Source organism: Sinocyclocheilus anshuiensis, unplaced genomic scaffold (assembly GCF_001515605.1).
Source record: "Sinocyclocheilus anshuiensis isolate Anshui unplaced genomic scaffold, SAMN03320099.WGS_v1.1 scaffold1127, whole genome shotgun sequence".
NCBI lineage: Eukaryota > Metazoa > Chordata > Actinopteri > Cypriniformes > Cyprinidae > Sinocyclocheilus > Sinocyclocheilus anshuiensis.
The window spans coordinates 1155823-1169395 of record NW_015546115.1 but is presented as its reverse complement, the minus strand read 5'-3'; the positions used below and the strand labels follow the sequence as shown (position 1 = coordinate 1169395).

General features: G+C 34.8%; 2 protein-coding genes across 3 annotated transcripts in view; both read right to left on the bottom strand.

The window, feature by feature from the left end:
- LOC107700825 (ELMO domain-containing protein 2-like) overlaps window positions 1–2739 on the bottom strand; it is a 5344-nt gene extending 2605 nt beyond the window's left edge. Inside the window, exons 1-4 of one of the 2 annotated variants that reach the window (XM_016502638.1) lie at window positions 2673–2739; window positions 1945–2092; window positions 1737–1765; window positions 1490–1587 (exon numbers count right to left, since the gene is read on the bottom strand). In XM_016502638.1, the coding sequence (XP_016358124.1) occupies window positions 1490–1587; window positions 1737–1765; window positions 1945–2092; window positions 2673–2714 (317 nt within the window). In that variant the 5' untranslated portion in view covers window positions 2715–2739. Of the gene's footprint in view, window positions 1–1489; window positions 1588–1736; window positions 1766–1944; window positions 2093–2599; window positions 2650–2672 lie in introns of those variants that run through there. The other variant, XM_016502639.1, reaches the window with a different exon arrangement.
- A 1982-nt stretch (window positions 2740–4721) lies between these two features.
- On the bottom strand, window positions 4722–12170 carry LOC107700880 (uncharacterized). Its single transcript, XM_016502711.1, has 10 exons — window positions 11990–12170; window positions 11883–11913; window positions 10191–10604; window positions 8445–9104; window positions 7564–7623; window positions 7349–7437; window positions 7203–7261; window positions 6949–7115; window positions 5494–5646; window positions 4722–5351 (listed from the first exon to the last, which is right to left on the bottom strand). The coding sequence occupies exons 1-10, from the start codon at window positions 12065–12067 to the stop codon at window positions 4972–4974; spliced, it is 2091 nt and encodes a 696-aa protein (XP_016358197.1). The 5' UTR covers window positions 12068–12170; the 3' UTR covers window positions 4722–4971.
- Window positions 12171–13573: the final 1403 nt, after the last annotated feature.

Sequence of the window (13573 nt, the reverse complement as noted above, 5' to 3'; positions counted from 1 at the left end):
CTACAACGCATCTAATATGGTTTGCTATAAATAACACGTAAAACAAACAGGGTTCGGCTAATATGTGTTTCTGTTGATGGATGCGCATTCTGGCTTCCCAATACATTACAACAACAGTGATGAAAAAACAAAAAACATTCACTCTTGTTCAATGCAAATGCTGTATGCTGGAATATGAGCAGTCATTTATTCTGTCATCACCCGGGTGCTGATAGCGCGCGCGCACAGGTGAGACCTGAACAGCACACGTATCAATCTGTGTTTAAGCTAAACTCATTTAAGCTTTGCCAGTTTAAACATTTAAGAGACAGTCTCAGCCAGAGGACGCGAGCTCGTGCGCGCCGTGAGAAGATCTGTGCGTGTGTTCATCCGAAGCGCGCAAATATTAATCTCTCTCTGAAGTATTGTGTATAAATGGACAAATTCACACAAAAATTATGTCAAAATGCCCGTCTTGGTAAGTATCCTATAGCAGACATAGCCGGCTGAACGTACTGTATCAGTGCACTGAATCAGTGCATTCTCTTAAAGTGACAGCACATTCTTAATATTAATCAAACAGCGACAACAAAGAAATCACTCACTGCTCTTGATTGAATAGCTTTTGTAACTTTAATAAAGATTAATCTTTAATTTATACAGTCAAATATGCAATGCTGTTTTACATTACTTTATTCAATTTCTGTACCTAAAAACTAATGTTGTACACGCATATATTATGTAAACAAAAACTTTTATTTTGGATGCGATTAATCGTTGCCCCGCACTAATTTATTTACATTTATGCATTTGTCAGATTTAATAAAATAATAAAAATAAATATCTTAAATATTTGTTTTATTTTTTGAAGCATTTTAATATTATTTTGATATATATTTAGGTTTTATTTTAATTAGGGAAAACTGATACCGTTTTTTTTAACTAGATTTCTACATTATTTATCTTACAAAAAAATCATCATATTATGTTTGGATTTCTTTGATGGGGACTGTTTACATTATGTAATGGCAGGTGTATTTTAATATGCTGAAACAGGATCTTGTAGCTTCTGAGTTGTTTTTATTTATTTAATTTCTCCCTTTAAATCTTGTTATCCCAAATGAATGGATGTTGCTATTATAATGTGTCATTTTTATTCCATGAAAAACAAAAAAATATATTGTTCAAAAATCTAAGAAAAACATTGTGCAACAAACTGGCACCAGGGGCTAATAGGTCAAAATGATGGTTTCTCTAATCGGAAAAATGACCGTTTATGCTATTACATTGAAAATACAGAAATATTTATAATACATTAATAAAAAAAAATCAATCAATGTATTTCACTGGGCCTAGTGTGGTGAGAAAGCATAGTAACGTGTAAAAAAAAAAAAACCCCCCGGATCAAATCATGTGACTTAGTGTGAATGTGTCACTGTTGCAGAAAAAGGTTGCAAAATGTTTATTTTCCCAACTGAACGAAGTTAATGCAATCTTAAGAGAGCCTCACGTAGGATCTTTCTGCTCCTTGATTCTCTTCTCTTGGATTATTTGAGCCAGATGCTCATCCAAACCAATCTCCTTCAAAGATAAAGCTGCTCGCAATACCTGATCGAACACAAACACACTTCAAAGTGCAGTAGAGAATGAGGTTGATCCATCAGATCAATTGGTCTGGAGTGAAGAATCTGGTCAATATTAATGTTTAGCTCAGATAAGAAAGTACTGAAGCAGCCAGAAATCATCGTCACACTTACCTTGCTTTTAGAGGACTTCAGGGAATACTCTACAAGACAAGCAACCATGAGAGGTTTGCAAAAGTGATGCACGACAATTCAAATGCTGTCTTGAACAATTCGGCCAAAAAAAAAAAAAAAAAACTGACCACAAATGGGTTAAATGATTCTTTAACTGTTCTCGCATAGGTTCATATATTTATAGATGTAGTCTACGTATGATCCTCACCTATCTGTGCTGTCCTCAGCGCTCCAGCTTTGCAGCGGGCACAAATACGCTGCAGCTCGCATCTTCCAGTGACCAGCCGGAGGAACCATTTCAACCAGAAGCGCAGACATGAGGAATAGAAACACTGCCAGATATACCCCAGCATCCTCTGAAACACAAACAGCATCAGTTAGTTTCAGTCCAACTGCACTCTTTCTTAAAAAATGCACGAGTGTACATGCAACAGGGATACAACATACACAAGACGGACACTTTCCATGTATTTTCTTCGATGTATACAGCTCATGCAAGCAGTTGACACTGGCTTTAGAGCTACAGACTTTATTCAGTCCAATTGAGCTGTTAAACCCTGTACTGTGTGAAGTCAGCAAGTTCTGCTAGGAACAAGCATTATTAGTCATCTCTAACCAATCAGATCTGTGCTGGACTCTGTTTACACTGTCCACCATCATATCAGACAAGCTAGTCAATTAGACGACCAATGCAGCTTAATCATAAACCAAAAGTGGTGCTTAAGAAAATCAGCTGGACAACACAACAGGTTGTTCGCGCGAGAGACATACTGGACATGAAACCCATAAATCATCAAATAATTCAACTGATAACGCATTTCACGTGACGCTACCAACGTTTATACTGCTTCACATTGGCTCACCCGATTTTTCTGGCATTTAATACTATGTGCTAAAGATATTGTGGAGTCCAAAAACTGTATGGGTCGCACTTACTAGCAGCCTCGTCGCCCGGAAATGATTCGGGTTAGAGCGCATGCGCAGAAGAACTTACCGTGAACCCAACAAGTGAGCGCTGATGGCCGCGTTTCTCTGACAAAACCCTTTCTCAATGCGTTTCATGTTCTCCATCACTGTCAAAATGTATTTTTTTTATTAATTTAGAGTAGGTTATAGAGAGAAGTATATGTTCGCAGCAGTACCTGACAAACGCAACGTTAACTGTTTAGAGTGCACTATAAAGTGAGGTTTTATATACGGTAGGCACTATATGGGATATAAAGCTATGAATATATATATAAATAAACAATACGCTTATCTGGAGGAAAATTTCTCTGACTTGTCTAAAAAACGAATTTACGGGTTTCCTAATCCTTTGAATTTCCAAGCCTTTTAAAAAGCAATTACATTTTAGAGCTGAACATAACTTTTATTAGCCTATTATTATTATTAGCGTTGCCTAACGATTAGTCGCGATTAATCGCAGCCAAAAAAGTTTTTGTTTACATAATATATGAGTGTGTGCTGTGTATATTTATGTATATAAAAATACAAACACATGCATGGATATATTTAAGAAAAATATGCTGTTTATGTATTGAATATATTTATATATAATATAAAATATAACAATATAAATATATACATGTAAATATTTTTTAATCTATACTGTATGTGTGTGTTTATATATACATAAACACAGTACACATACATATAGTATGTAAACAAAGACTTCTTTTGGATGTGATTAATCGCGATTAATCGTTTGACAGCACTAATTATTATTATTATTATTATTATAAAACACAGAAGATATCGGGGAATACAGAGGATAGAGAAAAAGAAAGAAAATAAAAAAATTCACGATTTACTTAAATATCGTTCTATAACTTCCTCAAAGCTTTTTTTACTGGAGACTTTTTTGAAGTGATGACAATAATAGCTACATGTAGATCAGAAGCTAATATTTTGCAGCTGGTTTAAATTTAAGGTATCTGGGCTTTGTGGATTTGGTATTTACCCATCACATAAAGTTTAAGACATCATTGTCAGAAATATCAGAATGGAAAAAGAACCTTACTGTACTACAGAGCTGGTGGAACACAAGAAATAGAGAAGCTGAGGTTTGAAGCCAGAATTGTTTAGAATAATAACAGAAATAGAATAAATGTGAAATAGATTCTTCCTCCTCTTGGCAGAAAGAGCAAAGAGGAGAAATATTATGGTTAAATTGACTTAGAATTAATTTATTTTACTTTATTTTTAAGCAAAAGTTTATTTGGCGCAGTCCATACCTTTAAAAAGAGTAACGTTTGGGTAACGTGCTTAGCATTTTGCCTTAGCTTTAATAACAAAATTGTTGCTAGTAACGAGAACATTTCTCAAAAAATAATTAGAACATTTAGGATCCATTTATAAAAAGTTGAGGAATTTTCAAACTGAAATTTCACCAAAAAGAGCTGAACATAACTAAATTAACTTCATTTACAACGCGTCGCAGAAGCAATTTCCTGTGAATGTGCAAGACTTCCGATTCTTTAGCGGCTAGGGGTAAACAGTACAGTACAGTAAATGTTAAAACCATGCTACAAACCAGTTTATGATTATGGTAATAAATTAAAATATGATAAATACCAGTTTGAAACTTTTCGTACAGCTAAAATAACTGGAAGCGACTGACACCGGAAGCCTCGCACGTTCTTGCTTATACTTTAAAAACTAAGATGGATATTCACTGCAGATTTCCACGGCTTGTCCAGATATTTTAGTCTTAAAAAATTTTTTCATGATATGTCGACGTTTTCCATGCCTGTAGGATCCCAAAGTCCTTCTTGCGTTTTTTTTTCTTCTTCTGTCAAACACACTCAATGTTGTCTTTCACAAACATATGTGACCCTGGAGCACAAAAGCAGTCATAAGTCGCTGGGGTATATTTGTAGTAAGAAGTGATGTATAAATCTCAATTTCAAAAAATTGACCCTTATGACTTGTTTTGTGGTCCACGGTCACATATTTAGTTGGATAAAACCACAAAGTGCTTTTGAGTTCTGTTCAATTCTATTTTAAAGAGTGAGAAAGCTTCTGTGAACAAAAATACAAGAACAGACCAAAACAAAAAAAACAAGGCAATTATTGACCAAAATACTCCATAAATCATAAAATAACAGAAAAGAAACAGTCGAAGAAGCAGGGAAATAAATAAACTCACTAATACAGATAAGACCAGTCTCACACTCAGTGAGGTGCAGTGCATTTAGTGACCGTACTCTCAGACAAGAGTAACACTGTGAAACAGTCAAAACTGTTGTTTCTCTGCAGGTGTTTTACTTCTAAATCCATCAGGAGGCACCAGAGAGCTGAAGCGTAATAACGGCAGGTCCAGAGAGTGGTGGCCGTCTTTGCCCATCCTCATGGATGGAGGTGGTGGGGGGAATATGGAGGGGTTCGCATCACCGCTACCATCATTTCCTGTGTTATTGTTGTCATCATCACTGGCAGCGGTTTCCACGACACTGCTAGCGCTTGTTTTCTGGCAGCGAGGAAGGAACGAGCCCCTATAGTATCGATGATACAGAAGAAACGCCACCAACAGCAACAGCACGATGAGCAACGTGATCAGGCTGATGCCGGCGTAAACACCCCTGAGGATTCTGGGAGATGATGTCCAACTACAGTCTAGAAAGTGAGTGGAGACAAAAATGTAATGTCAAGACAGAATTTTCATTTTTGGGTAAACAATCCTTTTAATGTGATATGAGAGCGGTGTCTGAAATCTCTCACACCTGTCAATATAAACCGCTGACAATCAGTCTCTTACCAGGTTCAGCAGATGCCACACAAACGCTGGCTCCCGGCCCATGAGGAACCTCACGGTAACCATGGATACAGTGACAGGAGTACGATCCAAACTGATTCACACACTCAGCGTGAGTGTCACACACCACCATTTGTGTCTCACACTCATTGATGTCTGTTCAAACACACACAAACGGGCCTTGCAGAAATGATTCATATGAACAGGTATTTTTGGTAACCTCATGGCTGCATAATGTCCATCTAAAAGTATTTTAAACAATATGTTTCTAATTCTTTTAAAATTATAATGTGCTTTTGACCATATGGGGAAAAAAAGTGCATATATATGTACACATTTTATATAAAATTAATATTTTACTAAATATTTTGGAATCTGAAATTGCTAGACACACTGCTTTGATTTTATAACCAAGTTGTTGCAAATTTGAAGTTTATATCACAAAAAAATGAGGTTCCTTTGAGATCTCGTTTAGGTGCTATACCAAAAATAGCCACTGGGTGACACCCAAATTCCACTGAATTTTTAATGCCTTTTTCGGTCACAAATTTATCAATTTGTCACAATATTATTTATATCATAAAATAGTCACCAAATATAGAATCTTGAGACTCAGCCCTTTCCAATAATAATCTTTTATCAAGATTAGAAAAAGTTTTGATTATAAAGTATTGTAGTAAATTTCGTAATATGACACTTGACACCACCCACTAGGAGGAGGAACCCAGTAAAATTTCCATGGTTATGCAAAAGGCTGACTTCAAAACGGTTTTCACAGGATGAATTTCAAGTGTTTAAGCTTTCGAATGATATCTAATTTAGGATGATTACTAAAATATGCAATCGATGTTATTTTTTAAAATAGTGCCCCCCCCCCCCCCTAAAAAAGTAATATTACAAATATTAAATTTAAATAAAATCTAAAGTAGTGGTCTATTCCATCAAATCAATGCATAAAATAAAGTTAAACAGCATTAAAAAAAAGAAGAAAAAAAAAAAGTCAACCATAATACATGCTGTAATGAACATATGGACACTTATTATTTTAAGAAATTTTAAAGAATTTTAAGAAACTGGTGGGGGCCAGTTGCATAAACATAGTACTTAATGGCTAAAATAAACTAAAACTATATAGACCTTAAAAAAACAATGACAAATGCACAACAAAATTACTAAAACTTAAAAAAAACTAATTCAAAATAAAAATATAAAACCTATACAAAAAAATAAAATTAAAGTGATATGCAACTGGCCCCAGGTTGACCTTTGGTTAAACTCTATACCTCAGTAAGGTCCTGACACAGCAATAGTCCTGCAGAGAGCAGCGTGTGTGTGTGTGTGTGTGTGTGGGAGAGAGATGCGTCTTTGGCTAGCATGCGGTCAGGTCACAGTTTCTGTAAATACAGAGGAACCTGAAAGACCACAGGACAAATCAATGTGCGTGTGGTGTGAGAGCACCTTCAGTAGAGACGGATGCAATGACGCCCTGTGTTTCGGAGGTTTGGGATTTGACGGTTCTGCCCTGAAGCCACTGCAGACTGGACTGAAGATCCCTGTGCGTCTGCTGCCCTACAGCCAGCTTCTCAAACTGCAGCCACACGATGAACAACACGCCAGAACTCAACCTGGAAACAGATTGATTGACAGTCTGTGAGCAGATTGGTTTGGAAGAATCCAATTATTTTGCTTTAGGAAGTGAGCTTTGTACTTACTTTTTTAGTCTTTTGAAGTCCAGGCTCTTTGGAGTGAGATGTCCAAATACTTCTCGTATCTATAAACCAATTTTGAGCCCAAAAGTTGCTCAATTGACAACAATATTCTGATGATCTATAAAGGGAATCATAATGTTGAGCCTCACCATGGTCTCTAGAGCAGATCTGAGTGAAGAGGATTCTTCACGATGTTCAGGCTCCAGATTGATCTCGACACTCACCTCGAACAAGAGCTCTGATTGGACGGAAGATATGACATCAGAATGTATGCAGTATGTCATCGATCATTTGTAAAAATGAAACGTAAATGGTAGCTGCATTATTAGGTTGATGTGTTAAACCATTTGAAAGCACATCTCACCCGCAGGAAAATGCCTGTTGTGGGTGACATTTCGTAAGGTTTGCCGGTAGAGAGCTTTCTCTGTAGAATGAAAAAGAAAGATCAGAAATGTAGTCTAAGAAGAATAATAATAAGAAGCTTAAATAGCAGATCAATAGGTTATCAAGCCAACCTAATTAAGATGCCTGGTTCATATTAAAAAATTATAATACAAATATTAGTAGTAATAGTAGTATTAACTTTTTAAAGCATTAATACGATATTTAAGACTGTTACTATTACCCATTGCAGCATAATAACAATAAATCCTATTTTAGGACCATTTTAAGATCCTGCTAATGTTCAAGTATAACAATAATGAAACTAATGTACTGAAATGGTATAAAATGATGAAATTAAAAGTGAAAAGTACATACTTTACTATTAAGTAAATTGCAATTGCTATGTCATGACAGTGTTTTTCTGAATTTAATTTATTCTGATTTTATTTTATTTTTTTAAACAAGCAGGACATTATTGCTATAAATTTTAAAATAATTAATAGTTAATATTACTCCTTGCATAATAATAATTAATAAAAACATAAAATAAGTTGATATTGTTAACATTAACCCTTGCATACTACTACTACTAATAATAATCTTTTTAAACATTAAATTATTAATATTGTCAATTTTACCCCATGATGATAATAATCATTAACAACAACAACAGCAACAACTAAAAAAAAATCCTATTTTAGGCCCATTTTTTAATTTCTCCAAGTCATTTTGGGTGGTAAAGTGTGCTTAATTTTCATGAAAATAATGTTACAACGCAAAAAAAAAAAAAAAGTCCTATAAAGAGGCTTTCTTTATGCAAAATGTAATGCTTTCTAATTTTTTTTTTTAAAGTAACTGCACCTTTTGATTTGCGTTGTAGTTTGGGTTGTATTACAGGTAGTGTGACGCTGCTCTTGGTTGTGGTCATCTCAATGGAAACGCCTTCTTTGTCGCCCCGCTGTCCCACCTTTACCCACCTCACTTCTCCAGCATCAGGCGTTATTCTGGCTCTGACCAGCTCGGTTTGACCAGTGGAGTGCGCCTGCGCGTCCACATTCCTGCGCATGGCAGACGGCGAGCGGGCGGCGGGTTTGACCAGTGGCATGTGCGTCTGTGCACTGAGGGTCATGTCTGAGACGCCTGCGTAAGCCGCTTGATATCTCGGCCGTATTTGAGCTGCTCCACTTTTGGGTTGGTTGTGCTGGGTCTCAGCGGCCCACCGACCAGCTGCTTCTTGTGACGCTGCAAAGAAATGATCATCGTAGTATGCATCACCATCAACCACATCGTTACTGTTGTAACCAGGCGCTAGAATGCGAGGAGATGAATCCCTGGAGCTCTTTTCATTGGACACCGAGGTTGCAAACTTCACAGAGCTGGTCAGTCCAGCAGAAGGGGTTTGTGTGCTCACTCCTGATGTATCTGCTGTGACGTCTCTCACAGCTGGTGGAGAATCTGTAATTGCATCCGTTTCATCTTCATCGTCTCCTAATTCTGCTTCTATCACTTCTACAGGAATGTCTGTCAAATACAAAGAGTCATGTGACACCAGCAGGCCCAGCTCTAGAATCAAATCACTGAGGGTGTTTCTTAAACTAGTGAGGGTGCTCTAACCTTTATATACATTATATACACACACACACACATACATACACACACATACATATACACACACATACATATACATACATACATATATATACACACACATATATACACACATATATATACACACACATATATACACACATATATATATACATACATACATATACATATATATACATATACATATATATACATATACATATATATACATATACATATATATACATATACATATATATACATATACATATATATACATATACATATATATACATATACATATATATACATATACATATATATACATATACATATATATACATATACATATATATACATATACATACATATACACATACATACACATACATATATACACATACATATATATATACATACATATATACACATACATACATATACACATACATACATACATACATACATACATACATACATACATACATACATACATACATACATACATACATACATACATACATACATACATACATACATACATACATACATACATACATACATACATACATACATACATACATACATACATACATACATACATACATACATACATACATACATACATACATACATACATACATACATACATACATACATACATACATACATACATACATACATACATACATACATACATACATACATACATACATACATACATACATACATACATACATACATACATACATACATACATACATACATACATACATACATACATACATACATACATACATACATACATACATACATACATACATACATACATACACATACATACATACAGATACATACATACACATATATAGTGCCTTGCGTTTATAATCACTAAAAAGCTGTCACTCATCTTCGTTCACAGCAATCTCACAAAGATAGCCTACGTTATAATCAATGAAGTTCTCTACGCTGCACACCAGTTTAGAAGAACAAATAAAAACATGGAAAACATTTACTCACCTTCATACATGGAATCAGGAGAATCCAGGGATCTGAAAGCTTTAAAGCGTCCATAGAAGCCCCTGTAGGGGACGCGCCGGTTCCCGTCGATGAGCAGCACCACCTGAACAGTGTTGGACACGGAGGTGTACCTGGCCTTTCTCCAGCACCTCTCCAGGATCCTCTGCCCTCCTGCAGGCGCCGGAGACTCATCCAGGTGGATCTGATCGCTCTTCTGCTGACAGGCATCCGATGGAGTAAAGTCCTCCAGGTAGAGCTCCAGACGCTTCCCAGGAGGCACCTGGATGGTCCAGTTGCACCACACGGGGGGCTGTGAGCACAGGTAATCAGGGGAGAAGAACTCTCCGCCGTCATCGAGGAGGACTTGATGGCAGCTGCGCAGGGCATAGAACGCGTATCGCTCGTGGCCTACACCTGACCAGAGACAACATTTGAGCACATATATCCCTCAAAATATAGAACTATTTTAACTGAAGAGGAAAAGTTACAGGGCAATGAAATGACCCAAAATAAGATTAAAATTTGACATTATATTTGGTTAAAAGTATAATAATAATAATAATAATAATAATAATAATAATAATAATAATAATAATAGACAGTTTATCCCACAAAATATGTACATATTTTCATTGGAGGATGAATGGAGGATAAATAAATTGGAGGATAAATAAGATAAAATAAAATAATATTAAATATATTATTTTTAATAAGACGACATGAAATAGCCAGCATTATTAATAATAATAATAATAATATACAATTTATTCCACAAAATATCTACATATTTTTTTTATTGGAAGAAAAATTACAGGTGATTTTAATTATAAAAATAAGAGAAAATAAAATAATATTAAATGTTATTTTTAATAAGACATGAGATAGCCAGGATATTTAGTATATTTATCTCCAAAAAAATATCAAAATATTTTCATTGGAGAGGAAAAATAACAGGGGATTTAAATGAATAAAAAAGAACATAAATGGATAATATTAATAAATATATTCTTACAAAATACAATAAAGATTTTAATAATATGAATAAGATGAAATAAGATGGCATGTATTGTAGCATATTTATCCCCCAAAACATCAAAAAAAAAAGATTTAGATAAAGATTTGTTTTTACAAAACATTATATAAATATGCAAATAAACAATAATACTCCTAACGAGATATCTAAACAAAATGTGTTTAATTTTGTAAAATAAAAAAAAGATTTCCAAGCATTCATCTATTCCTCCTTGCACGATATATATTGTGTATTAAAGCGTTATATCTTTTCAATTAGTTTTTTCTCCATACTGCAAAGCTGCTGATATTTGTGAAAGTGCTATACATTATTAATTGAATATATTTATCTTATATTTTGTTATTTAAAAAAATACACACTATTAAAACGATTGTATTTTAAGATTTTTAAAAATTATTTAAAAAGTATTTAAGTTATTTAAAATAATTGTAAAATTATAAGTTAATCATTTTTATGATTTATGATTCAACTATAATAACGAATTTAACAATACCTCCGCATTATAAATGGGTCTTTCTTTACACATATTGACGCTTGGAAATTTTGCTTTAAAAAGTTTGAAAACTGAGGACACAAGATAAACACGTAACAGCTAAAGCAAGAGGAACAGGTACGCCACAAAGTTGACATGGATGTAAATGTGACTGACCGCTGTTTACCTGCGGATGCTTGTCCGCCGTATCTGTTGATCTGCCAAAAACAGACAGATTGAGTGAAACATAAAGCGATCAGACCGCCATCAGATGACCAGCCATGAGTTACTCACCTCAGCGCTGCTTATCAAACCTGTCAGATAGATTAATATCACAAGACTGCATGTACTCAATAAATGCCGCCGTGGCATTTTGGATTTATGCTCGTGAACTTTCTACGTTGTTGTCAGATGCTTGTTTGAAAAACTAAACGGAAGAGGCCTGCATCACCTGTATTATATCTGTAGTTAATGAGGGAAGTTTACCTGTTGCGCATGAATGAATGAATGAGGTTTATATGACATGTGACTCGCTCTTGATCCGACAGAGGGCCCCGCGCAAACATTAATGTGACCCTGGACTACTAAACCAGTCATATAGCCTATGGGTCATTTTTTATTTGATTTATTTTTTGAAAGCTTTCCATTGATGCATGGTTCGTTAGGATAGGACAATATTTGGCTGAGATACAACTATTTGAAAATCTGGAATCTGAGGGTGCAAAAAAAAATCTAAATATTGATAAAATCAACCTTTAAAGTTGTCCAAATGAAGTTCTTAGCAATGCATATTACTAATCAAAAATTAGGTTTTGAGATATTTACAGTAGGAAATTTACAAAATATCTTCATGGATCACGATCTTTACTTAATATCCTAATGATTTTTGGCATAAAAGAAAAATGGATCATTTTGACCCATACAATGTATTGTTGGCTATTGCTACAAATATACCCGTGCTACTTATGACTGCTTTTGGTCGTGACATAATGGAATCCTAGCATACATAGTATATACCTAACCTAATTATGCATGCTTTTAAAGATAGAATGAGAAATGCTGATCATGATGCAGTAATAAAGAATCGTATAATGAGATAATAATATAGCAGCAAAATGAATCAAAGGTCACAGCTTACTTGCACAATTACTAGCTATATATACAAAACACTGCTTAACTGGAATGATAAAAACAAGTTTCACTTGTCAAGGCTATTTCCTGTGTTTTCAGGACAATTTAATTCTATCCATAATCACAAATTTGCACTCATATTGAACAAATGACTGAACATCACACAAAATATGACATGGAAATCTTTTGTGCTCATCTTCCATGATGAGTTAATGAAGATTTATACAGTAATTGATTTGGATTTTGACTTTGCACTTTGGAGGCTCGTTCAGTTCACTGTGTGTGTTGTAAGTGTCCTACAGTATGTTGCCCTACAACAATGGTGCAAAGGTCACAGCTTACTTGCACAAACAGTATACAAAGTAATAAAACTTATATTATTATCCTTGTGCTGATAGTGTAGTTGGAGAACGATCAAACAGCAGCTTCCTGAGAATATAGAGGTTTAATGCAAGAGAAGTCAAAGAGCTCAGCTATAGTCTTCCACACACGAATGCAAACATAAATTAAAACAACAACATAAAAATACACAAACACATCAGACTCGCTCTTTCTGTTATGAAAATGCACCCTGATTTCTTATGTCAACATGCATCATAGTGCACCATATATAACTCATTTTGAGCAAATAATCATGATTCGTCACATCAAAGTGAAAGAAGGTGCGCAAATATGTCCCAGCTAACAGGGAATGTTCTCAGAATGTTCTAGCAAGGTTCTCTCAAATGTTCTTCCAGTAACATTCAT

Bases quoted from the DNA above. Each gene is read 5' to 3' on its own strand.
- LOC107700880 (XM_016502711.1), bottom strand. From the start codon at position 12,067: ATGCCACGGCGGCATTTATTGAGTACATGCAGTCTTGTGATATTAATC. The intron at 5,647-6,948 runs GTGCTCTCACAC...GTGTTTGAACAG, and splicing joins TGCATCCGTCTCTACTGAAG to ACATCAATGAGTGTGAGACA. The intron at 5,352-5,493 runs GTAAGAGACTGA...CTCACTTTCTAG, and splicing joins TGTGGCATCTGCTGAACCTG to ACTGTAGTTGGACATCATCT.